The 24573-nt window shown below is 42.4% G+C and overlaps 1 protein-coding gene across 3 annotated transcripts in view; it reads left to right on the top strand.

The window, feature by feature from the left end:
* BAZ2B (bromodomain adjacent to zinc finger domain 2B) overlaps positions 1-24573 on the top strand; it is a 276520-nt gene that overhangs the window by 53624 nt on the left and 198323 nt on the right. For 2 of the 3 annotated variants that reach the window (XM_050969152.1, XM_050969151.1), the window contains exon 2: positions 7475-7516. Coding sequence is in view for 1 of the 3 variants with exons in the window: in XM_050969150.1 (XP_050825107.1) it covers positions 21666-21672 (7 nt within the window). In the remaining 2 variants the exon portion in view is untranslated. Of the gene's footprint in view, positions 1-7474; positions 7517-21644; positions 21673-24573 lie in introns of those variants that run through there. The other variant, XM_050969150.1, reaches the window with a different exon arrangement.

The following is a 24573-nucleotide window of genomic DNA, read 5'->3' on the forward strand; positions in this document are numbered from 1 at the left end:
AGCAATAGGCAACAGGCAGACTGGCAAAATGGAAGGGTAAGAAGTTATAAAGGTAGGTCAAAACTGTCAGGAAGACATGTAGTATACCCTGAGGTCTGATCTGCACTGAAAAGTTACATTGACATAGCTGCTCTCGCAGAGGTGCGAAACATCCAAATCCCTGAGAGATGGAGGTAAACCAATCTAATCCCTGGCATACGGCGCTAGGTCGATGGACGAATTCTTCTGTTGACCTAACTACCGCCTCTTGGGGAAGTGGATCACTTACAGCGATAGGAGAAGTCCTCTTGTCACTGTAGCGAGTGTCTATACTGAAGCACTACAGCAGCTGTGCTGCTATAGCATTCTAAGTGTAAAAATAGCCAGATGCTTTCTTATAGTATAATATTTTGTCTCATTCAGATCACCTACCTAAAGAGTGACACACATCCTCCCTCTAGTTTCTGACCTTCAGAGTTCTTTCTCTTTTACCCTAATTGTAGTGCAAAGTAAACTTGTATTCTTTATTACTTGTCTCTACTCACCTTCTTGTTGAGAGAATTGTGGCAGAGATGCTGCAATAACATACAATTTTCCTTTTGTGGATCCTAATTGAATGGGCTGACCTTTCATGGTTACAGTTGGCTTTGCTGTCGTGCATCTTCTGCAGCTGTGTGTACAACCCCTTTTGAGAATGAAGTCTGTATATTCAAAGGCACTGAAAAAGCAAGTGGATTTTATTGCCCTTTGGCTTTTATAGTTAGGAGCAAGGAAGGGAATTCTTTAGTACAGTACAAAGGGATATTAGCAGAAGTAATGGGATGAAATGGAAAATTTGGGCTGAATGTCCAATATTTATTCCCAATAATTGCATTTTATTAGGCCAAGGGATAGTCTTCTAAAAGAAAATCTCCATTCCCTGGAGACATGGACAAAGCACCATGAAATGGACCATGTGGGAGAATCATATGCTAGCGGAGGGAATGGGTTAGACAGAGATCTTTCCCATCTTTAATTTCTGTAGTAATATAGGTAAACTGCCTTTATGAAAAAAGCTGTCAACTGAGTCTCTGGGTGTGTTTTATGCCTGCTCAATTTTGCCATAATCTAAGAGTAGTACATGTACATTAGCTATATAACATTCCAAATGCTAACATGCTTACTTATAGCGTGTTCAGTATTTAGATTCCTTCCCCTGTTCCCCCAAATCTGATTTCTAGTTACATTTCCTTGACTTGTGAGAATTTGGAATGCTAACCTAGTAATTATAAATATGACTTTATATCTCCTGTTCCCCATCACAAGGAAATCCAGAGCTGCATTCATTCCTGGTCTGAGGCTACAATAATTTTCTTCAAGAAAAATGGGTAGATTGCATCACGTTTTTCCGATGAAATATGTAATACTGGGTTTTGCCAGTGACATCCACCTCTGATATCTTTTTGCTCTTCTGGCAGCCCATAGACATTCTGATGCATTGAAAGTATGGGTAATTATGGATGCGATATCACTGCTACCTGTGTAATCTACATGCCATTTCTAGTGTAAAGTCTGGCTAATGCAGATGATACATACTACATAGCTGTACATCTCCATTGAGATGTACCTTATACAGTCTAGTAGTGGGGATAAATCTTGATTTATTTTTGTATTAAAATGTTGATATTGCAAAGAGGTGAAATTTGACACACTCAGTTGTACAGAGCATGGTTTGGTTCCTCAAAGGAGACTAAGGCATCCAAATCCCATTGAAATTTAATATAAATTAGGTACTTAATTCCATTATCCACCTCCTAAAATTCTCAGTTTACATTGTTTAAATAAATAATTGTTGCTGAAGCAAAAATGAAATGTAGTGAATATGTAAGGGATCTGCAAGTAGCAATAAGCTGAAATAGTTAAATTTCTTTTACTTTTCATAAGCGATGTCAAAATATATATAACTAATCCTTTTTCAGTCTCTTGGACTCTTAGCTTGTTTCAGTTCCTTCCCTGCCATCATTTCTTGTCTAAAAATCTTGAATTTCCTCTTTTTAAAAAAAAAAATTTTTTTTTTTTTTGGAATAATGTGAAAGCATGAGCTTTCAGCTAACTGTGGGAAGAAATGTATGTCTTAACTTCTTCTTTAGAAAACATTTTCAAGAGTAATTTTTCAACATTTTCTATCTCGCATAGTTGAATAGTTTCTTCAAAAAGGAAACTATAGACATGTGTCTCTTCAGAGGTGGGGGGCCATGTATTAAATGCCCTTGGCTAGGATTAACAATATATTGAGGGAAAACTCTGCAGCAACAAAATAGACCTGTGAACAACAAAACATGTAGTCCCTGGAAAGAAAGTAACAAATCCCAGTAATATAAGACTGTTAATTAGATCTGCTCTCCTTTGTAGATGAAGAATGGACAACGATTTTGACTGACTTGATAATATGTTATTGCAGATATGTTTGACATATTAAAGAGAGAGCCTAAGAGTGTATAATGTTCTGTGGTCCTTATTCAAAGGAAATGAATGTGAGTTCACACGATTAAGGCCCTCAGGATTTGGCCTGCACACGCACACGTACACCCTGTCACCTGATCTTAACTTAGTCATGTTTACAGTTGTCATATATGGTTGCTTCTCCTCTCTTAAGAATGTCATCTGGAGCATAGGATGCTTCTCAGGCAGTTTTGTGGTGGAGTCTGGGTATCAAAAGAAGATGAATAAAACTGCTGCAGAGATGTTATTTGTTTTCAGTTTCTAATTCAAATAGCTTAATATTCCTAACCTGTAAAGTAGAGGGATGATGCTTCATACCGTTGTGATGAAAGGAGTGTTGTACTATACTTTTAGTGAAGTAAATCATAGATACAAAATTACCGCTGTAAGTTTACCACCGTTAAAGGAAATCAGGAGTTTTTGTGGTATGTTGTAGCTATTTAGGAAATCTTAATTAAGTTTACAAGTCATTCCATATAAATATTAGAAACAAGACAATAATTATTATAACAGTGAGCTTATTTATTTGTTCAGAGTAACATATAGTAGTAATAATCAAATCTCAATATTTAACAGGATGTTACCATACTATAGAATTAGTCTCATTACACCATTCAGAACATATGGTTTTATTAAATGAGTGAAACTGCTGACTCTACTCATATTTATCAAAGTAGGTGTATCTATAAAAAGGATCAAAATTAAAAAAAACTAGAGAGATGTACTTTGTTTTTACAGATGAATGTACTTTGTCTGAAAAGTGAATTATTGGTAACCAAATATGTAAGTACAGTGTCTGTTTTTCAAGGTAAATGACTGAAATATTAATTTTTTCATTAATAACAAATGCCCGTACACCTCTACCCCATTATAATGCCACCCGATATAACACGAATTTGGATATAACACGGTAAAGCAGCGCTCCGGGGGGGAGGGGGGAGCTGCACACTAGCAGATCAAATCAAGTTCGATATAACGCGGTTTCACCTATAACACGGTAAGATTTTTTGGCTCCCGAGGACAGTGTTATATCGAAGTGGAGGTGTATTTTTGGAATCATTCCTCAAGATTTGGACTATTTTTTCCTTATCGATTTAAGATTATCAGTAGTTTAGTGACTACCAGCAGATGAGATTAATTTTACATTTCTTTGAGTATGATCATTTCTGCTAGGAATTCTCAGAAGGATTACCAAAGAGTTATATGGTAATAAATATAAAAAAATTGTGATATTTGTTATGAATTGGATCCCAATATTGTCTGAGTGGAAATATCCACCATATATATGTAAAATCTTCTCTCTGCACAGTTTCTGCAGTGCTTGCTCCTAGTCAGTCTATTTTTTTTTTTAACCTGACTTGTGTGAAGTACCACTTAAAAAGTGTCTTAAAGAAATGTTCTTGTATCACGCTGCAAACTGAGGTTGCTGGTCTTCTTTCCCCCCCTCGGATCAAAGCCTATTGCTTTGGAGTAACTTATTTGTCCAAATCCTTTTTTGCACCATGTCATACATGTACATTCTTTGTTAAGAAAGTTGACTGCAAAGATTGATACAAATATAGGGTTTTGTTTGTTTTTTGCTTCTGGTTGATTGTTTTCTAATCTCTGCCATTAAAGTTAGCTTTCTATGTACAACATTCTGAGAAAGTTGATAAACATAGTGCTGACCTTGAAGATACTGGTACCATGATAGAGTGGGCTGGTTAAAATTAGTTATGATTCTAAACAAGTTAGTAAAGTTTCTTTGAACAGCTGGCTAACTGTATGTGTTATATGGTTTTCCCAGTCTTCAAAACTTTGTTAGTGGTTTTGATTAAAATCTGGATGATTTGCAGTGGGTGGTGTTATAAAGGGAAAATAATTTAAACCCTAGTTTTATCCCAGACCCACAAAATACCCTTTGTCAAAAATTGTATATAAATTTCTGGAGGGCTTTTTTTAATTGAATCCATAGTAACCTAGCTATATATATATACCATCACAATTTTCTTGTTCAATAAAGACTCAGTATTTGGCTGGCTTAGATCACCTGCAATTCACTACTACTTTGAGCTGCCTGGCTTGATAGCATCATATAATATTTGGAACTGTTAGACCACCCTGTTCAGTAGGTTCACACAAAGTATCTGACAAGATTGAAGTCAGTGGACTTGTGCCTGCTTATCCAGGACTGAATATGACCAAAAATGTTTGCCTTAGCATTTGAGACTTGTTACTCTTTTGCACACATATTTTTATACATTTATCAGTGTGCAGTGTGAGGCTAGCAAATCAACTTCTACTCCAAAGTTCTTTGCTGGAATGTTAGCAGTATCTCTAATCTTCAGCAGAATCAGTACTCAGTTGTATGTGCATGCCTTCAGTTGAAGTTTTTGGCTCTGATAATAAGGTTTGGTTATGCAAACCAGTATGTTATAAGCAGGCTGTAGAGCCGGATGATCTGGGTTGGGCATGAAACTATTGTCTGCCTTTAATATTTATATTTTATAATATTTAATATTTTCTTCTTTTCAAGATTACAAATAATCTCTGCATGGGATTTTCAGAGTGCATGCTCCAGCTCACTTTGTCCTATGCATCCAGCGGGGCAGTATGGATTTAACAGGGGTACCTTTACAGCTACTCCTCCTAACCACCAGGGGCTGTTGTGGTCTTGGTACTGATAGCAGGCAGTCTCTCTTTTCTTTTACATTTCTGCTCCCCATCCCAGTGCCCAGCCAGGGCAGGGCAGGGCAGGGGAAAGCATACAGGGGGTGGCAAGAGGGGAATAGCCATGCAGGCCCACTGATTAAAACAAATAAGAACAAGCCCCATCTTGCCATGTGCTAGAGACAACATCTATATATATCAACTATTAACAAAGCACTACAGTGTGCTGCATTGTACTAGCCTCACCCTGACACACTGCAGAGAGGGAGAATCAGTTTCCATGCACAGAGATTATCTAGAGGTCGAAAGACCCAAACTGAACTGGGGAGTAACCTAACAAGTCCCCCAGGGCAACAGGGACTGCAAAGGGAACCAGCAGCTTAAGGAGACAAAGGCTGTTGGGAAGACAAAAGGCTGCCTCAACCTGATCTTGCTGGAGACCCTGCCCCCGCCCCCCTCCATCCCAACTCCATCCCAGCTGTAGATGGCTGAGTTGGGATGGAGGGGGGTGAGGGCAGGGGCAGGGTCTCCAGCAAGATCAGGTTGAGGCAGCCTTTTGTCTTCCCATCAGCCTTTGTCTCCTTAAGCTGCTGGTTCCCTTTGCAGTCCCTGTTGCCCTGGGGGACTTGTTAGGTTACTCCCCAGTTCAGTTTGGGTCTTTCGACCTCTGGATAATCTCTGTGCATGGAAACTGATTCTCCCTCTCTGCAGTGTGTCAGGGTGAGGCTAGTACAATGCAGCACACTGTAGTGCTTTAATAGTTGATATATATAGATGTTGTCTCTAGCACATGGCAAGATGGGGCTTGTTCTTATTTGTTTTAATCAGTGGGGCTGCATGGCTATTCTCCTCTTGCCACCTCCTATATTGTCTAGCCTCAAACGTTTGGCCTGAGATCCAGACTTCTGTGGGATATCTTAGGCCCTCAAAACTGCTGCCAACCCCTTATTACAGTCTGCTCCTACCTTATGTTTAGCAATGATATGCCAGTTACCTTTTTCCAGACTTGAAGAAGAGCTCTGTGAAGCTTGAAAGATTGTGTCTTCCACCAACAGAAATTAGTCCAATAAAATGTATTACCTCACCCACCTTGTCTCTACCAAATTCAGATGACATTTAACGGTGCCACAGGAACAGATACTATGGGCAGAAGTGCCAAGACTGTGAAGATAAAATTGAGTAGACTAGAAAATCAAAGCAGGCTACAAAGGAGAAATTCTTAAGTCACTGGGCCAGGGTTATATTCTCCAATGTAGTCTGTTTTTCACTGTACACTGCATTTCCCCACTTTTCTGTTTCTCTTCCTTGTTCCCAGTTCTGTCTTCTTTCTGTTATTCATGCTCAGAGGAGCAATTGTGACACCTATATAATGTAATTATGTACATTTTGGGAATTAAAATTATCCATGGATGTCTTTTGAAAGGCATTCTCATATCTTTCTGCAGTCAATTTATAATGTTTTTGCCATGTTAAAAGAATGTAGTTAGGTTAAATTTGGCTCCACATTTAGATTTTGTAAATGTAAAAATTAATAAAACGTGAAACCAATAAAATTGTTTCCATTGAATAAAAAGGTAAGTGGAAAGTTGTGCTGCTTTAACAAGTATCTCCATGTAATGTTTGCAACCCAGATGTATCAGTTGTGCCAGCCCGTGAGAATTTGAAAGTGAAAGCGACTAGAATTTGAACATTAGCTAAAGAAAATCTGATCTAGTCTATTTTCGTTATCCACCTTGTAAAAATGCAGAAAGTAAACAGCATGAATAGTGAAAACTCAGTTATATTTTAATTCCTCCCCCTCCCCTGTTTTATAATTTTAGGTCCTGATCCTACAATGAGATCCATGTGCATGGACACTTGTGCCCATAGGGAGCTGCACTGACTTCTCATTGTATGAGCAGAATCCTGAGATGTTTGTACCACAGATAAAGATGTTTGAAAATATGGGGTGAAATCCTGGCCCAGTGACTTAAGTGGGGCAAGAATTTCACCCATGGTTTTTAACAGAAGTCTTCCCTTTAATAATGGAGACTACATCAAAAATAAAATTATTGCTCTATATGCTTTAGAATTCAGCACAGGTGAACCTTAGGTGTGTTTGTTTATGTAAATGACTGCAAACAAAATGAATTTAAACTGTGGTTGTGTAACATTTTTGTTTAAATGACTTGTTGCATATCAGGTTCTTTGAGATATTATCTGTATTTTCAGTTCATTGTAAATATTCCCTAAGATTGTTTTTGAGAATTTTAAAATATTTCACAAGGACTCCTCGTTGTTCTTGTTCTATTTAAATGTTTTATTTAGTTTTTATAAAATTATTTGATATGAGAGGATGATTCATTAACGATATTTTCTGTTGCAGCTTGTTAATCAGTGATGTCCCAGAACTGACCACATTATCACAGTAAGTGTGCAACAGCAATTATCTTTCTTATAATATTCTGAGAAGCATGAATCATACAGAGAACTGGGATAATATTGTTTACAGTTTATCTACTTTAGAGCTGATGGTTCTATAATCATCTGAACATAGGGCTAAATTCTGCTCATAAGCCCTGCATCAGCAAGGTACTTAAACATATCAATAGGGCTAAAAGTCTAAAGGGCTTAAGGGTAGGCATGTGGTACTTTGCTGAACAGAGTCCTAAATGTTGAGTAACTCCATTGCACTGAAACTGAAAGAATTTGGCTAAGATAATTTTCCATTATCATTCAAGCCTACAATAAAATCTGAACCGCACAGTAGAACTCGCGCCTCTTCCTTTGCAAATAAAAATTATGGTCTCCTGTTATTTCCCAGCAAAGCTGTACACTGAAAGCTATTTTCAGATTTTGTATTATTATGGTTCACTTGCTGTATTTGCTGTTCACAAAATTCATTAAATCACATTGGGTCTCAGAGTCAGTAGTATAAATTAGCAATATACTTTCATTATTATTTAATTCAAATAACTGACTATATTTATTTTTGCTAAAGACTTCTTATTTATTGAGAGAGAGGATGTGCCTAAAACTCAAGGGTCCAGTCTTGCTAATCATTACTTCTGTGACTTAGATCTAGATTTTTAAAGGTACTTAAGCATTACTGTGGTCAGAGTAGCAGTGCCCTAACCTAAGCCTTTGACTCCTAATTGCCCAATTCCTTTTTTGAAAATGAGACTTAGGTTCCTAAATCAGCTAGGAGTTGCAGTGTTGAGCACAGCACTGCCTAAATATCTCTACAAATCTGGGCCTTAATAAGGTGACCACATTTCCCTATGCTAAATACGGGACACTTTGTAAAATTACTCCAATTCAAGTGAGTTCAATGGCAATCAATCAGAACTATGCAGTACAGACATTCAAATTAACATGAAGTTGACTGATTCCCCTGTTAAAAAGAATTCAACTAGATAGTTTTTTTTTTTTTTACCTTCTCATCTTTAAGGCCTTAGGGTTCACACTGGGAGGGGAGACACACACACCCTTCCCCTCCTCCCCACACATGGGGAGATGTGACACACACGTGGTGGGAGGGTGACCGACTGAACTGACCCTCTCCGCCCTCCATACCTGGCTGGGCCCCCAAGACCGACCTTCCTCTCCTGATACCTGGTGCCGTGTCTTCCTGAGGCAAAACATGGGGAGGGACATGCAGGGTCAGATACTCTGTTCCCTAGATTTCTGCCAGGGTTCACACCAGAATATGGCCAGCAGTAGCCTTTCAGCACTCTGTGGGAGGGAAGGGGGTGGAGGGAGAGAGATGATGTAGTGATGACCTTCTCCACCTGCATAATCCAGCCACCTCTGGCTACAGCATGGGCATGAAGGGGTTAAGCACTAAGGATGCATTGTGCACCAGGGCCCAGGGAAGCTGACTGCAAGGGCTTCAGTGACCCAGACAGAGAGGTGGCTCAGCAGGGCAGGGTGCCCTGGGGGTGGACCTAGGAGGTGAAGGGGCTGCTGTGGAGGCTGCAGGTTCGGAATATGAACAGGCTGACAATCGCTTTCCCACCCCCACTCCCCACTCTAGAACTTAGCTGAGGGGTGGAGAGGATTCCCTGTGCTGGGCTTTGACACATGTGGGGCTCAGCTCCTCTTGGCCACCGCCCTGGGCTGGAGGGTCTTGGGTTTCCCTCAGGGTGCCAGCCCAGCCAGAGGCGGTGCAGGAAGGAAAGAGCCTGGTGGCCAGACTGTTGGTGAGCTGAGCACTCTGACCGGGGGCCGGTTCTCCCCATAGCACTGGGAGGGGGATGTGGCCTGCCCAGGGGAATATGGTGGAGCAGCGGGGTTGGCGGGGGAGAGCAGGCAAAGCAGGGAGAGGGAGCACGTAAAGTGCCAATGGGTGGGCAGCAGAGGTAACACATAACTGGCTGCTGCCTGGCACCTGCCTGTACTCACCAACCACTGCAGCTCGCAGCGCATAGCCAGCACTGGCTGGAAATGGGATGAGGGGCAGGGCGCTTCTGGCCAAGAGCCGGCACACAATGGGGGCTGCGCTAAGGGGCCAGCAGAGGGAGCAGCCTGCCTCTCATGCTGTATCATCGCCCCGCCACCAGCCCTGCACACCCACCTCCATCTCGGCCACTGGAACCCCCGCCCCACTCATTGATGGTGGGCAGGCGGCTTATGACCAGGGATCCGGCCAGCAGCAGGACCTGCCAGTACTGATGGGGTGGTGGTGGGGGGACAGAAAATATGGGACAATTTGCCCGTTTTTAAGAAAAAGTCGGGACACCTGCAGGAGGGCTTAAATACAGGACTGTCCCTTTAAAAACAGAACTTCTGGTCACCCTAGGCCTTAGTAGTCCTCACTAATGCAAGTAATTTCATTTACTTCAGTGGGAATACACACCTTAGTAAGAAATACTCATATTGTTAACTTGGAGGATGTGGTTCTAACTTTTTACACATTTTTTTTAAAAATAGAGACTAAAACATTGTTAGCCTGTACTAGCAACATCCCAGTGAATGGTGGCCTTACCATACATAAGTCTGAATTATAATGTACATTTATGTTGTATTACACTATTTTATGATTTTTCAGTTGTCTTACGGTGGTTTTGGTGTGTTATTCAGTACAGACAGAGGCTATTTTCAAATATAATAAGATATCCAAGTAATATTTTAACTGCTAAATCAATTTTAATCACTTTGAAATTTATATTTGAATAATGAATACTGATAGAACAATGGCGTGATTACACAAATTGTGATATTTTGTAGCTTACTGGTCATATATTTTCCTGTATTAATAAAGGCAGTTTATTGTAATATTCCTAATAGGAAATCAAGTATTTTGCACTCAGTTGAGCTCCATCTATTTCAAGGATAGCCTCAGCATACTTTTAAAAACTGCTTACATCTTACTTTAATAGTTTACTACTAGACTAAATAATTATTGTACACTGAAATAGAATGAGAGAATAAGCAAAGTCAGTTTGTCTATAGATAGTTTCAAACAGTTTTTTATCTTCACTTCCTACCTGTCAGGAGTAGAGAATTACTTTCAGACAGAGATTTGAAATGACTTTATAATTTAATTTTAGTACCCTTCAGATTAGCCATCAGTTCATTTTCTGTCTCCAGTATGTGAAGATAAAGACAGACATTTATTCTGTATAGAAATATTTTAACTCTGTGTGTGTCAGATGATATTATGTTGACTAACAAGAGCCTCTCTTAGTCCCCAGACCGAGTATTTTACGATACAGAGCAATCTTGTATTTCACTAGTGACCTTCATGCCTACGTCCTAGAGGTTTTCTTCAATCAGTAATGTTAAAATTAGCTCTGATAGGACAAAAAATTGCTAAAACAATCATTTTTAAGAATGCTGACTAATAGAAATCTTAGAATTTAAAAGTCCCAGTAGTTGAAAGCATTTTCTTCATTAAACTGGCAATGTGTTCCAAAGCAGAAAATGAAGCTATGAAAGGCTATACATGTGATTTCAAACCATATTTAGGAATGGTAAGACCACCAGTAGGGAGGGAGATAAGGTAACTTACTACATGTAAGTAAATGGGAAGCAGCAACTTAAAACAATTCCAAACATAAAACTGGGCAAGTCAGCAAGCTGGGTTGCAATAATAAATTCAGACATAAGGAAGGAGGAAGATTGTGTCTAGTTTCCAGTATGAAAATATACTGGTAGTTTTACGGCAGGCAGCAGACATTATGAAACTTACTAGACTATAGAAGGGCAATGCCCCTGTTACTTAGAGGTTTAATGGTTTTGACAAAAGAACTCCTTTCTTGAACAGGCTTTCAATTAAAGCTTATAACTTTTTCCCTAGGAAATGTTTGGAACTGCTAGAAACTCAAGATGAAGAATCTCAAGTGAAAGGCCATAACTCCCCTCCCCCCCCCCCCCGCCTCCTTTCCTATGCTTGCTTTCTTCAGGTAGAGGGAACTTCAGTTATGGACCCTCACAAAATTGCTTGTGTCTTTCAGATGCTCAGAGCTGGCTGCTCAAAGCCCACAGCTGCTGGGCCTCCTGATTTATGGGGCCTATAATTGCCAGAGCTAAGCTCAGCTTTCATTTGAAGAAAAAAGTTTTCTAGACTCTTTCCTTGCAAAGATAGCCTTGAAAATAATAAAATCATTACTAGGGTTGAAAATTTGTGTCTGACTTCTACGACTCAAGAGTTATTTGTGATCCTGTGCCTCTGTAGCTTGGGGGTCACTTACCCCTAGACCAGTTTGTGGCTATGAGGAACAGTGTCACCCAAGCTTTCTGCTCATGGTATTTGAGCTACTGCTAACTCCTTTGCAGCAGACTGTCTGCTGCTGAGCTGTTGCTCTGTTGAGCACCCAGTTTGATCTCTGACCACAAGAAGATGCTACTCAATAGGATGAGACTCAAATATAAATAAATGGTTAAGATGATAACCTAAATCTGTCTCCTTTTAAGCATACACTTGGATGAGAACAGAAAAGTGTTCTTTAAGTGTTTGCACATGTCCATTTTATTGTAGGTGTGCATGCTCGCCATGAGCACAGCCACTAGAAAATTTTCCCTTGATGGTATCCATTGGGTTGGCTCTGGAGTCATGCGCTCATAATGCGGGTATAAAGGGTCCTGCTGACCTGCAGCCCTCTCAGTTCCTTCTTACTGCCCATGACGGTTGTGGAATTACTTCGTCCTTGCAATCTGGAAATACGTTCTCAGTGAACTTTTTATTATATATAGTTCCCTCTTGTTCATAATAGTTACGTTTTTGTTAATAGATAGATGGGTCAGCAGAACTTTGCTTAGCGGAGTTAGGGCGCTGTCTGGTTCTGGGGCATGCCTTGGTCTCCAGGCTTTAAGCCAGTGCCTTGTGCCACAAACCTATGGCTGTGAGCAATCCCCATTCCAGCTTCCTTAAGTGCCTAGAGGGAAACTCACATGTGGGAGCACTGTGAGGACACCAGACTGAAATCTGTCCTCATAGAGGCAGCACTAAGATGTCCCTTGGAACCAGGTCACTCAGATTTGACACTTCAGTCTCAGTAAGGACTGCTTTGGCTGCTGTTTCAGACCTTTGATGCCATTCCTCAGCACTGGTGATGAGGAGAGATGCTTGTTCCACCTCTCAACAGCCTTGTCACTGGAGAGAGTGGACGGTGCTGAAGAAAAACGCTCCAGTGAGAGAACCTCAGCATCATTCACTATCCCTGGTGCCAAGGAAGAAACAGAAAAAGACAGACAGAGGGTGGTCCACTCCATAGCTCCAACAACCCATGTGGCATTGCTGACTCCAGCCCCCAAGCGGGTACCATTGAGTCCAACACTGATGGACTCGCCAGCACAGGAGAACCACTAGAGTTCCAGTGTCTTGGTGGTACCATCTACGCCAGAGGCATTTGCTGCAGCGAGAGACTTACTGTCACTGCTGGTACTGGCATCACCGGCTATGCAGGAGCAGACACTAGTGGCACTGACAGGAAGGACATCTGCGGCACTGAGGCCCCAGTTTCCTTCCAAAGGGAAACCAGCCATGATGGCTGAACCCTGATTTCCTTCCTGTCTGCACGGGTCGCCAGCACTGGTCAGCACCGCTCCTCCCAGGTCTCCAGAAATAGAGTATTTGGAGTCGGACTTAGAGTCAGAGTCATATGCCTCTTGCAGGAATCAGCACAGTCAACCCAGTGGGCACTATCCTGCCATGGTCCCGGGCCAACACATCCCACCCATGGTGTGGCCCCCGAGGCGGTGGAAGATCCCAGAACAATGGCCCTTCTGGAATCCCTGGGCTTTCCCATCAGTGCAGGGTCCCCAATCCAGAAGGTCATACTCGATGGCATCTGAGTCAAGAGCTGTATCACTGCTTTGCTCAGAACCAGATCCAAGCTCTGATACCAAGAATCAGCACCTCTAGACCTATCCGGTGCTGAGGGTGAAGAACAGTGCTCCCTACTGGTGCCGGCTTCCTTTTCCTCTTCTCCTGATGAGGCGTGACAGGAACAGATATAGTGCCCTCTCAGGATGACTATAGGACTCATCATCAGCTCCTTAAGAGATTGGCCCAAAACCTGGATATTCAGGTAGAGGAGGTCAGGGAGTCTTCCCAAGCCTTGGTGGACATTCTAACGTCACCGCAACATCAAGAGTGGTATTGCCCCTTAATGAGGCCATTATGGACCCCATTAAGGCATTATGGCAGACCGCAGTGTACCTTCATCTGATGGCAAAGAAGACTGAAAAGAAATACTTTGGCGCAGCTAAGGGTTATGAATTCTTACATACACGCCCCCCACCAGACTGGTTGTGTCAGCAGCTGATGAGTGGGAGTGACGGGGGCTAACAAGGGCCAACCCCTAAGACCAAGGATGACAAAAAAATTAGACCATTTTGGCAGAAAGGTCTATTCAACAGGGGGCCTTCAGCTCAGGATCATGAACCAGCAAGCGCTCTTGAGCAGATACAGCTTTAATTCCTGGGGCTCTGTGCTGAAATTTAAGGAGTTATTACTCCAAGAGTCCAGATGTGAGTTTCCATCTCTCGTGGAAGAAGGTAAGTCTGGTGAAGGCGTCCCTTCAAGTAGCCTTGGATGTGGCTGACTCTGCAGCCCGCTTGATGGCCTGATTGGTGGCGATGCCAGAAGCTCATGGCTTCAATCCTCAGGCCTGATGCATGAGGTCCAACAGACTTTGCAGGAACTTCCTTTTTAGGGCATGTTGCTCTTTTCTGAGCAGATGGACTGCAAGCTGCACAGCCTGAAGGACTCCAGGCCTATCTGGAATTCCTTAGGACTTTATTCACCGGCACGCATGAGAAAACATTATAAACCTCAACCGGCCTCTCCATTCTTCCCACCACCTGCCTGGCAGGACTCTCACAGGGAGAGGAGCTTGGGCTTTAGGAGAAGACCTCCTCCCCAGTCCTTGACCGCATCCATGTCTGCTCCCCCCAGACATTCTGGTGAGTCCAAGCAAGCCTTTTGATGGGACACTCGGGAACAATGTACCAAGACAGAACGTGGATCCAACCTCCCCAGTATTTGCAGACCATTTATCCCATTTCTATCAGATGTGGTCCCGTATTACAACAGATCACTGGGTGCTAAGCATGATAGCAGTGGAGTATACCCTTCAGTTCAGTTCTTCCCACCTCCGTCCTCGTTTCTCTTCAGGGACCCTTCTCATGAGCAACTTCTAGCCCAAGAGGTGCAGTTGCTCCTAAGGGTGGGAGCTGTGGAAGAGGTTCCACTGGGGTTCAGGGGCTGAGGGTTCTGCTCCTGATATTTCCTAATCCTGAAAGCCAGTGACAGTCTCAGACTGATTCTGGATATGTGGAAGCTTAATGGAGACATAAAGAAGCTAAAGTTCTGCCTGGTCTCCTTGACTTCTGTCATCTCCACCCTGGATCCTGGAGACTGGTATGCCACCCTTGATTTGAAGGATGCATACATACATATCTTGATTTTTCAAGGACCCAGAAGGTTCTCGGATTAATTGTGATCCACAGGTACTACCAGTTTGTGGTTCTCCCATTCGGCCTATCTGCGGCCCTTCTAGTGTTCATAAAATGCATGGCAATCATTGCAACCTTCCTGAGGAGACAAAGGGTTCAAGTCTACCCTTACTTCAACAACTGGCTGGTCAGAGGTTGGACTAAGGTCCAGGTGAAGTCAGATATAAAGTTAATCCAGTCAAAATTCCAGGACTTAGGTCTGCTGATAAATGCGCAGAAGTCTACCTTCTCCCCAGTTCAAAGGATAGAGTTTATCAGAGTGATCCTCAATTCTGTCTAAGCCAGAGCCTTGCTCCCCAAAGCATGGTTCCAAGCAATAGTGATGCTTATAGAGAGCCTCAAAGATCATCCAATCATGACAGCAAGGAACTGCATGACTCTCCGGGGCCACATGGCCTCATGCACCTATTTGGTGCAGCATATGAGACTTGAACTCAGACCTCTCCAGGTGTGGCTGGTGTCCGTATACTCACCAAACCAACATCAATTGGACATAGTTATCACATGTCCCCCATTGGCGATCGCCTCCCTCAACTGGTGGTTAGACCCATTGGTGGTGTGAGTGGGAATCCTATTCTCAGGATTCTAGCCATCCTTGTATCTCGTTACGGACACTTCAGCGATAGCCTGGGGTGCTCACTTGGGTTCCCTTAAAACCCTGGGTCTCTGGTCTCTGGAAGAGCCCTTGCCGCACATCAACATGAGGGACCTCATGACGTGGACAAGAACATGTCTGTTGTCACAGACAACATAACCACAGAGTTTTATATTAACAGGCCAGGAGGAGTGTCACTTGTGCCAGAAAGCACTTCGCTTATGGGAGTTTTGCATAGCTCACTTGATCCATCTTGAGGCCTCCTATCTGCAAGGATCACAGAATGAGCTAGCAGATCATCTCAGAAGATTCTTCTCCAATCAACCAGAAGTGATCCATTCATCCAGATGTCATGAACACCATTTTCCAGAGGTGGGGATCTCCCCAGATAGATCTGTTCATGATGAAGCACAAGAAGAAGTGTCTTTAATTCTGCTCCCTCCTGGGTCACAGCTCTGGATGTCTCACAGAAGCCTTCCTCCTCTCTTGGGTGGTCATATCGTCTACGCATTTCTTTCCATTCCTCTGATACACAAGGTCTTGCTGAGGATCAGAAGGAGCGGATTGCGAGTCATCCTGATAGCCTCTGCCTGACCACGCCAGCAGTGATTTGTCACTTTCCTAGATATCTCGGACGCCAATCCTTCTACCTTTTGTATCCAGACCTGATCTCTCAGGGCGATGGCTGCCTGCGTCACTCGAACTTTGAATCCCTTCATCTGACAGTCTGGAAACTAGCATGCTCGGAGCAGGTCTGCGAGGAAGCTGTTCACTAGAGCTATGTACCTGGCAAAGTGGAAGAGGTTCTTGATTTGGTTTACGCCAGTGGTTCCTAAACTGGGGTTCGCAAAATGTTACAGGGGGTTCTTGCGGAAAAATTTCCATAATAGCGGACAGAGCTGTCCCTAGAGATCCTGGGCAGCACGGGGCCAGGAGCCCAGAGCCCCTGGACTTCCAGGAGCTAAGCAGATCAAAGCAAGCATATCTATCACACTGAGGAGATTTACACTTCAAGACTGCTTATAAGAAATGGAAAGGGAGGTGGATGTTTTTTGCTGTTTTTAAAATTAAATAGGCAGCTAGTATTGATTTTTAAAATTGTTACGAAGAACAAGTTTAAGCTTTGTTGTAATGCGCATTGTTTGCCTGGACTGCTCAAGACCGGAATGCTTGTATAGGAGGAACTCTTTGAGTTGGCTTCTTAAATGCCTTCGTGATGTTTCACATAGATCATAGGAGCCTTGTCTTATAACAGACTTATTCAAAGTGATACAAGCTATGAAAGTGAGATCTTGGAAGAGTGTTGCCGTTTTCATAATGTAATAATACTGTAATTATAATAATAATAAAGAGTGTGTAATATGCATGTCATAAAAACAAATTTTATATTTCCCAGATCACTGCTTTTATAATTTATACTCAGATAAAGGAGAAAATCCCTGGAAATATTCATTTTTAGGAGAGGGTTCGCGAGACTGGACACTTTAGGGAAAGGTGTTCACAGATTGTTGAAGTTTGGGAACCACTGGTTTACGCAGAAGGATATCTCGCCTATGCAGTCATCAATACCATTCAGTCTGGACTACTTACTATACCTGAAGCAACAAGGTCTAACCCTGTCATCTGTTAGGGTCTATCTGGCCTCAAGCTCAGCTTTTCATCCATGGGTGAAACAAACAGCATCTTTAATCAGTTTCTTAAGGGGTTTGAGAGATTATACCCCCAGGTATGTCACCCAATCTCTCATTAGAACCTCAACCTGATATTATCAAAACTGACAGGGGCCCTATGTGAGCTGCTGGCAATGTGTTCTCTGCTCTACCTGTCCTGGAAGTGACCATTACTTCTGCCAGAAAGATCTCAGAGATCTCGGCCCTCACTTCAGAACCACCATACACAGTATTCTTCAAGGACAAGATCCAGTTGCATCCCAATCTAGCTTTCCTTCCAAAGGTGGTTTCACAGTTCCATAGTAACCAGGATATCTTCCTGCTGGTTTTCTATCCGAAACCACATGTCAACGGAAAAGAGTAGAGGTTCCGTTCACTAGACATCAGATGTGCGCTGGCCTTCTACATAGAAAGGACTAAGACGGTTTGGAAAATTACTCAACTATTCACAGGTACTGCAGCAAGGATAAAAGGTCTTTCTGTCTTAGCCCAGAGAATTTTGTCATGGATCACATCCTGCATCCGCACATGCTACGACCTGGCAAAGGTTCCAGCCCCACCTGCCCTGACAGCACATACCATGAGAGCCCAAGCATCTTCGACAGCATTTGTAGCACAAGTTCCTGTCCAGGACATTTGTAGAGCAGCAGTGTGGTCCTTAGTTCACAATTTCGCATCTCATTATACCACCACCCAGCAGGCTACAGTTGATGCTGGATTTGGCAGAGTGGTTTTGCAATCAGCATATTGATAAACGCCGAACCCTCCGCCTGCACAACTGCTTGGGAGTCACCTACATTGGAATAGATGTGTGCAAGCACTCGAAGAAGAAAAAACAGTTACTAACCTTTCCATTACTGTTGTTTGAGATGTGTTGAACATAACCATTCCAAGACCCTCCCTCCTACCTATCTGTCTGAATTAGCTGGCAAAAAGGAACTGAGGGAATCGGGGGTTGGCAGGACCCTTTATACCGGAACTTTGAGCATGCGACTCCAGGGGGCACCAGAGTCAACCTGATGGATACCACTGAGGGAAAATTTTCCGGTGGTTGTGCTCAGGGTGAGCGCACGCACCTAGATTGGAATTGATATGTGCAGTGTATCTTGAATAACAGTTATGAAAAGGTAGTAATCTTTGTGGCTTTGAGCAATTTTCTCTTAAGCATTTAAAAGAAATCTGTGAGAAAATAGCCAGAGGAGGCTTGCTTGTGCTCAGTGTAGCTACAAGGTTATTTTGCATGCTGGTCATGTGCTAACTCAGTGTACCTGTTTGTTCTGCATATATAGTTATGATCACCATGGGATTCCTGGATACCTTGGTAAAGAAAGAGAAGAATTAAATCTAGGGAAAACCATACTCTAAGTCAGGAATTGCATTCTTGTAGGCACAACCTATTCTTATGAAACTCACATGTGTCTGCTGGAAAGCAATGTAATAAGAAGAACATCAGCCAAGAAAAATGGCAGACAATAAAATCTTACTCCCATCTTAGTCCTGCCAAATCAGGACACTTTTGGAGTAAAAGGGAATTAATCTCTTACATGAACCTAATCCCAACCTGCACCTGGTGAAAGCAGGTACTTTCTTGCATCTCTTACCATCTTCACCCAGGACTCATTCTCGTGTACTCAAGCTGCAGAGGAAAGGCCACTTGAGAGCTTCTAATTATGCATACTAGTCCCAGATCAGAAATAATGATTGACACGGTTCCTGAATGCCTGTACAGGTCTGTCTTTTATTACTTACTGTAATATTCTCAGGATATTATACTGAGAACCGTACAACCTCGAAATCTACTTAGAGCCCTCAAAAAAGCAGTGTAAACTGTTGCCCACTTCCAAAATGCAGATCCAATTAGTCCAATGCCTGAAAAGTAGGTAACCTAGTCAGAATATTTTGTAGCACCCAAATGCAAAAGAAAACATTTCCTTAATTCTGTCTTCAGGCACCACCAGTGTACAAGCTCTTTGAAAAGAAGGAACCCTTTGTGATTGCCTTGTCAGAACATTAGCAGAATTCAGCTAGATCAGAGGTGGGCAAACTATGGCCCGTGGGCCATATCCGGCCCGCAGGAACCTCCTGCCCAGCCCCTGAGCTCCTGGCTTGAGAGGCTAGGCCCCGGCTCCTCCCCTGCTGTTTCCTGTCTCCCACAGCCTCAGCTCACTGTGCCGCCGGTGCAATGCTCTGGGTGGCGCTGCTGCAGAGCCATGGTGCGACCCAGTGCTCTGTGCTTTGTGGTGGCGTGGCTGCCTGTCTTGGTACTCTGAGTGACACGGCTGTAGCACTGCCAGCCACTGGTGCTCCAGGCAGTGTGGTAAGGGGAGGGGCGTTGGATAGAGGGCAGGGGAGTTTGGGGAGATGGTAGTCAGGGGGCAGGAGTGTGGATAGGGGTCGGGGTGGGCAGAGGGCAGGGAACAGGAGAGTTGAATGGGGGCAGGGGTCCCAGGGGACAATCAGGAAGGAGGGAGGGTTGGATGGGATGGCGAGGGGCAGTCAGGGGACAGGGAGAAAGGGTGGTTGGGTGGGGCAGGGGTCCTGGGGGAGCAGTCAGGGAACAGGGGGGTTGGATGGGGCAGGAGTCCTGGGTGGGCATCAGGGGGCAAGAAGCAGGGGGGGTTGGATGCGGGCGGGGACCAGGCCACTCCTGGCTGCTTGGGGAGGCACAGCCTCCCCTAACTGGCCCTCCATACAATTTCTAAAACCCGTCACAGCCCTCAGGCCAAAAAGTTTGCCCACCTCTGAGCTAGATAAACTGGAGAGCACATACAAAATACAAATACATGCAAAATTCAAATGGGTGCTGGGCTGCACAAAAAATTGTTAGAAACAGAGGAAGTCTTAAAATTTCAAAGGCAATTGAGTATGTGTGCTAGCTCAGCCACTTTAATGTACCTGAACAAGGAACAAGCAGCTCCTAAGGGAAAAATTTCCCCCTTTTCTTACCTGGGAAGAATTTAGGCTACTTTATTGAGAATTCTATGCATACTCTGCTCTAACAACTTCATGGGGAAACTGGATTGAATGATAAGAAAATATAATAAAAGCTTCCTATAAGGTTTTAGCTAAACAAATAGCAGCCTAAATTTGAAAGACCAACCAAGCAGAAGGTGGGATAATATTTGGTGAATATTTTACCAAAGAGATAGTGGCTAATTGGGGTGAGTGAGAAGAGGCTTTAACTTTAGAATTTGACCCCAAATTGGAGTCCCATTTATACCTTTTCCCAGACTTTACCATACAGACTTCCTAGAATTGGTGGGAATTGCATTCAGCTGCAGACTTCTTAGAGTAATTAGAGGTGAAAGTTACATAGTTTTCTTTCTAGTTTTCAGAGCCACCATTCAAGAACTTTTCTTGGAAATCAGAATCTAAGGGTATGTCTTCACTACCCACAGTATCAGCTGGTAGTAATCGATTGCTCGGGGATCGATATATTGCGTCTCATCTAGACGCGATATATCGATCCGCGAACGCACTTATATCGATTCTGTAACTCTACCAACCCGAACGGAGTTGCGGAATCGACAGGGGGAGCCACGGACATCGATCCCGCGCCATGAGGACGGTGAGTAATTCGATCTTAGATACTTCGACTTCAGCTACGTTATTCACATAGCTGAAGTTGCGTATCTAAGATCGATTTTCCCCCATAGTGTAGACCAGCTCTCAGATCAGAAAAGAAGTTAAGGAAGAGTTGGGCACATGTATTAATGCCTAGAAGTATGAAAGACTTTTCCCTCTGGAGAGAAGAGACTTTTAAAAACAAAGCTCTGTAGCCATTGGTAGCTCTGAATATCACGTTTGGAGAAGTCCTCAATGTTTGGATTGATGGCTCTGAAAGCCGGAAGTGAATTACCAAGGACACTTACTTACTTACTTACTTATTTATTTATTTACAGGGAAGGTATTGCTTTTTATGAATTTGTAAGCTAGTAAATTAATGAGCTCAAGAGCATCAGGTTTACATTTAAGGCAGTTACGTGAGCATCTCAGTATTATTCTACAACTAGTTAGTACGGCTTGTCAGCATTCCATCTGCTAATCTGAACAAAGTAAATATGGTAGTCTAAGTACAGATTAAATCTGAATTTAACATAGCAGTTGGATTAGAATACAGACTGAGAACCAGAAACTTTTAAAGAGAAATTATTGATAAAGGGAGGAGTAAATGAACTGTATGTTGCCACTCTCAGGTTTCCAGGATGCCCTGTTGCTGCTTCTGCAGCTTCAGTGTAGTGTTGGGCTTCCTGCCTACTGCACTCTCTTCCTTCTTGGAGAATAGCCAATATATCTGCAAATACGCTGCTTCACTGGCCCTGTTTCATCCTCTAAACCAGTGAGTCTCCATGAGGGGTATGTAGAGGTCTTCCAGGACGTACATCAACTCATCTTGATATTTGCCTAGTTTTACAGCAGGTGACATAAAAAACACGAGCAAAGTCAGTACAAACTAAAATTTCATAGGGACAATAATTTGTTTATACAGCTCTCTATATACTGTATATTGAAATGTAAGTACAATATTTATATTCCAGTGGATTTATTTTATAATTATGTGGTAAAAATGAGAAAGTAAGCAATTTTTCAGTAACAGTGTGCTGTGACACTTTTTTGTATTTTTAGGTCTGATTTTGTAAGCAAGTTTTTAAATGAGGTGAAATTTGGGGGTATGCAAGACAAATCAGACTCCTGAAAGGGGTGCAGTAGTTTGGAAAGGTTGAGAGCCACTGATCTAAACACCTTAGTCACAGGAGATCTCTCGAGTTGTGCTTGGTGTTATGTAAGGATATGTCTACACTGCAGTTAACACTCGTGGCTGGCCCATGTCAGCTACTCAGGCTCACAGGGCTGTTTCATTGCAGTGTAGATGTTCAGGCTGTAGCCTGGGCTCTGGGAGGGGAGAGTGGGGAGGGCAGGCTCCTGCTAGAGCCTGAGCATCTACACCACAATGAAACAGCTCTGTAAGCTTGCGTTAGCTGACACAGGCCAGCTGCAGGTGTTTAATTGCAATGTAGACATATCCTTAGTGATCTTTGTAAGCTCCTCAAATCATGCCCTTCCCCTCCCACTGCTGAAAGAAGTGGCATTGATTCTTTTGTAAAGTTATATCAAGCTGTTTTTTTTGCAGCAAGAAAACAAGCATTTTGGTTTAAAAACAAGAAACACTGGAGACAAAAAATTAGATATTCCAAAATAAAACATCCCAAAAGGTGCATAAGAATTAACCGCTTCCTACATGGTGCAGCACCTGCAGATTTAATTACATCTTTACTTAAGCATAATAACAATAATTATAATTTACTGAGAAACTAAGAATAATAAGCTCTTTTAACACAGTTTTAAGCATAAGGTAATAAGCATACCTGTTTTAAATAAAAGGAAGAGGAAATTACACCTTTTAAAAATTAAGATTTCTCCCCCTTATTTACACAATTATATGTAGTAAAACTGCTTTACTTTAAAATAAAAATAGTTTATTGCCTTTGAATAAGATGGATGTTTGTGTTGATTTGTCAGCAAATGTTTTTGAATTGCAGCAATAAAAATAAATAATATATATTTTGTTACTGATGAATGCAAATTTGCTTGATAGGGTAAATAGCAGTGTGGAAAGAAACCGCAAAAATATTTTCATGTTTCTTATGGTTTCTTTCAAGGAAAATATAAAGTCTAAATGGCTTTTAAAGGCTACTTGCTTAGATCTGCTCTGATCTACTTTTACAGTTAGGCACATCATTTTTGTCCTGTGTTCAAGATGGGTGGGCAAACTGTTTTAAAGCAATAGTAACATAAATATTGCTTTAGATGAACAAGAATAATTATTCCCAACTATGTTGATATTGCTGTTGATAACCAGACTTAATAATGGCCTAAAAGAGTTAAAGAACAGATTTTGATTGTGTATTGTCAGTCCATGATTAGCATCTGTAAGGAGGAATAAGTGGTTTATTAAGCTTTACTGTACAGATGGCAACTGGAAGGGTTCAGATGTAAATTGAATTTTCTGTAATATCACTTTATTGTTAAGACCAGCTGGTTTTATCTGTTTAATAGCAGTAATAGGTTTGCAAAAAAAAAAAGGAGAATTCGTATTAGTTATGTTTACTTGCAAAGTCTAAAGTTCAAAGATCTTTCAAAACATAAAACACAACTGTGTGTCTGTAATCAGTGGATTTTTTAAGGAAATGTGTGTAACTATATTTATAGATATATTATAACTGATCTTTAAAATTATTTTTCCCAGTTAGTGGAGTGAGAAGCTTTTTGGTTATGTTTTGGTAAATAAGGAACTTTCTCCTCCATAATTTAAGTTTTTAGATTAAAAATATAATTCTAGCCCTCTGGTTGTGAAGGTAAACTTCCAAATTTAAACTAATGCAATAATGTCTTCATGAGCACTCTTAGAAACAGGGCAGAGCATGGAGCCTCAGCATGCACCCTATGGCCCAGCATGAGTGCAGGCTGAGAGCTGCTCAGTTTACTACCAGCTTGGCATCAATTTACAAACCACTACCCATACAGGTCAGCCTTCTGATCTTGTGTCGCCTGCATGCCCCTCTTCCCTACCACCAGCACAAGCATATGACTGGACAGCAAGAATGATGAAATGGCTGGCAGAAGGAGGGGTGGCATTGATATTGGGCGTGAAAGAAGAGGGACAAATGGAATGGATATTGGGATTATTTGGGGTTGGAGAAAGGAACACAATATTTTTGTGGAATAAGAGATGTGTTGAATATATGACATTCTTCTACACCTGAAAATATACTGTTTGTGTGTATCTCTTGCTCAGTGTCATGAAGGCAGTTAGAAAGATATTGAGTGGAATGCTTTAGCCTGCCAGTTTAGTTTAGGTACGTTTCAGGGAAAACTCTACATTTGAGTGGGGAAGAAGGAAACATCTCCTGATGGCTTTAAAAAAGAAAAATCTGAAGCTGTTTGAAATTACACCCAGGATTGGAATATTAATTGTAGTCCAGGGGAGAGAGAAGTGGTAAGCGTGCAGGTGAGGTGGTTACAGGGTTAGGATTAGAGTTGGCAATTTACTGATTGCAGAAAACTGAACACCCTTCCTCGCCTCTGCCTGAGGCCCTGCCTCTGCCCTGCCCCTTCTCCGAGGTTCCACTCCTCGCTCCATCCCCTCTTCTTCCATTGCTCACTCTCCCTCACCCTTACTCACTCATTAATTTTCACTAGGCTGGGGCAGAGGTTGGGCTGTGGAGGTGGAGAGGGCTCTGGGGTGGGGCAAAAAAT

The sequence above is a fragment of the Gopherus flavomarginatus genome, chromosome 10 (assembly GCF_025201925.1).
Source record: "Gopherus flavomarginatus isolate rGopFla2 chromosome 10, rGopFla2.mat.asm, whole genome shotgun sequence".
In the NCBI taxonomy this organism is placed as follows: domain Eukaryota; kingdom Metazoa; phylum Chordata; order Testudines; family Testudinidae; genus Gopherus; species Gopherus flavomarginatus.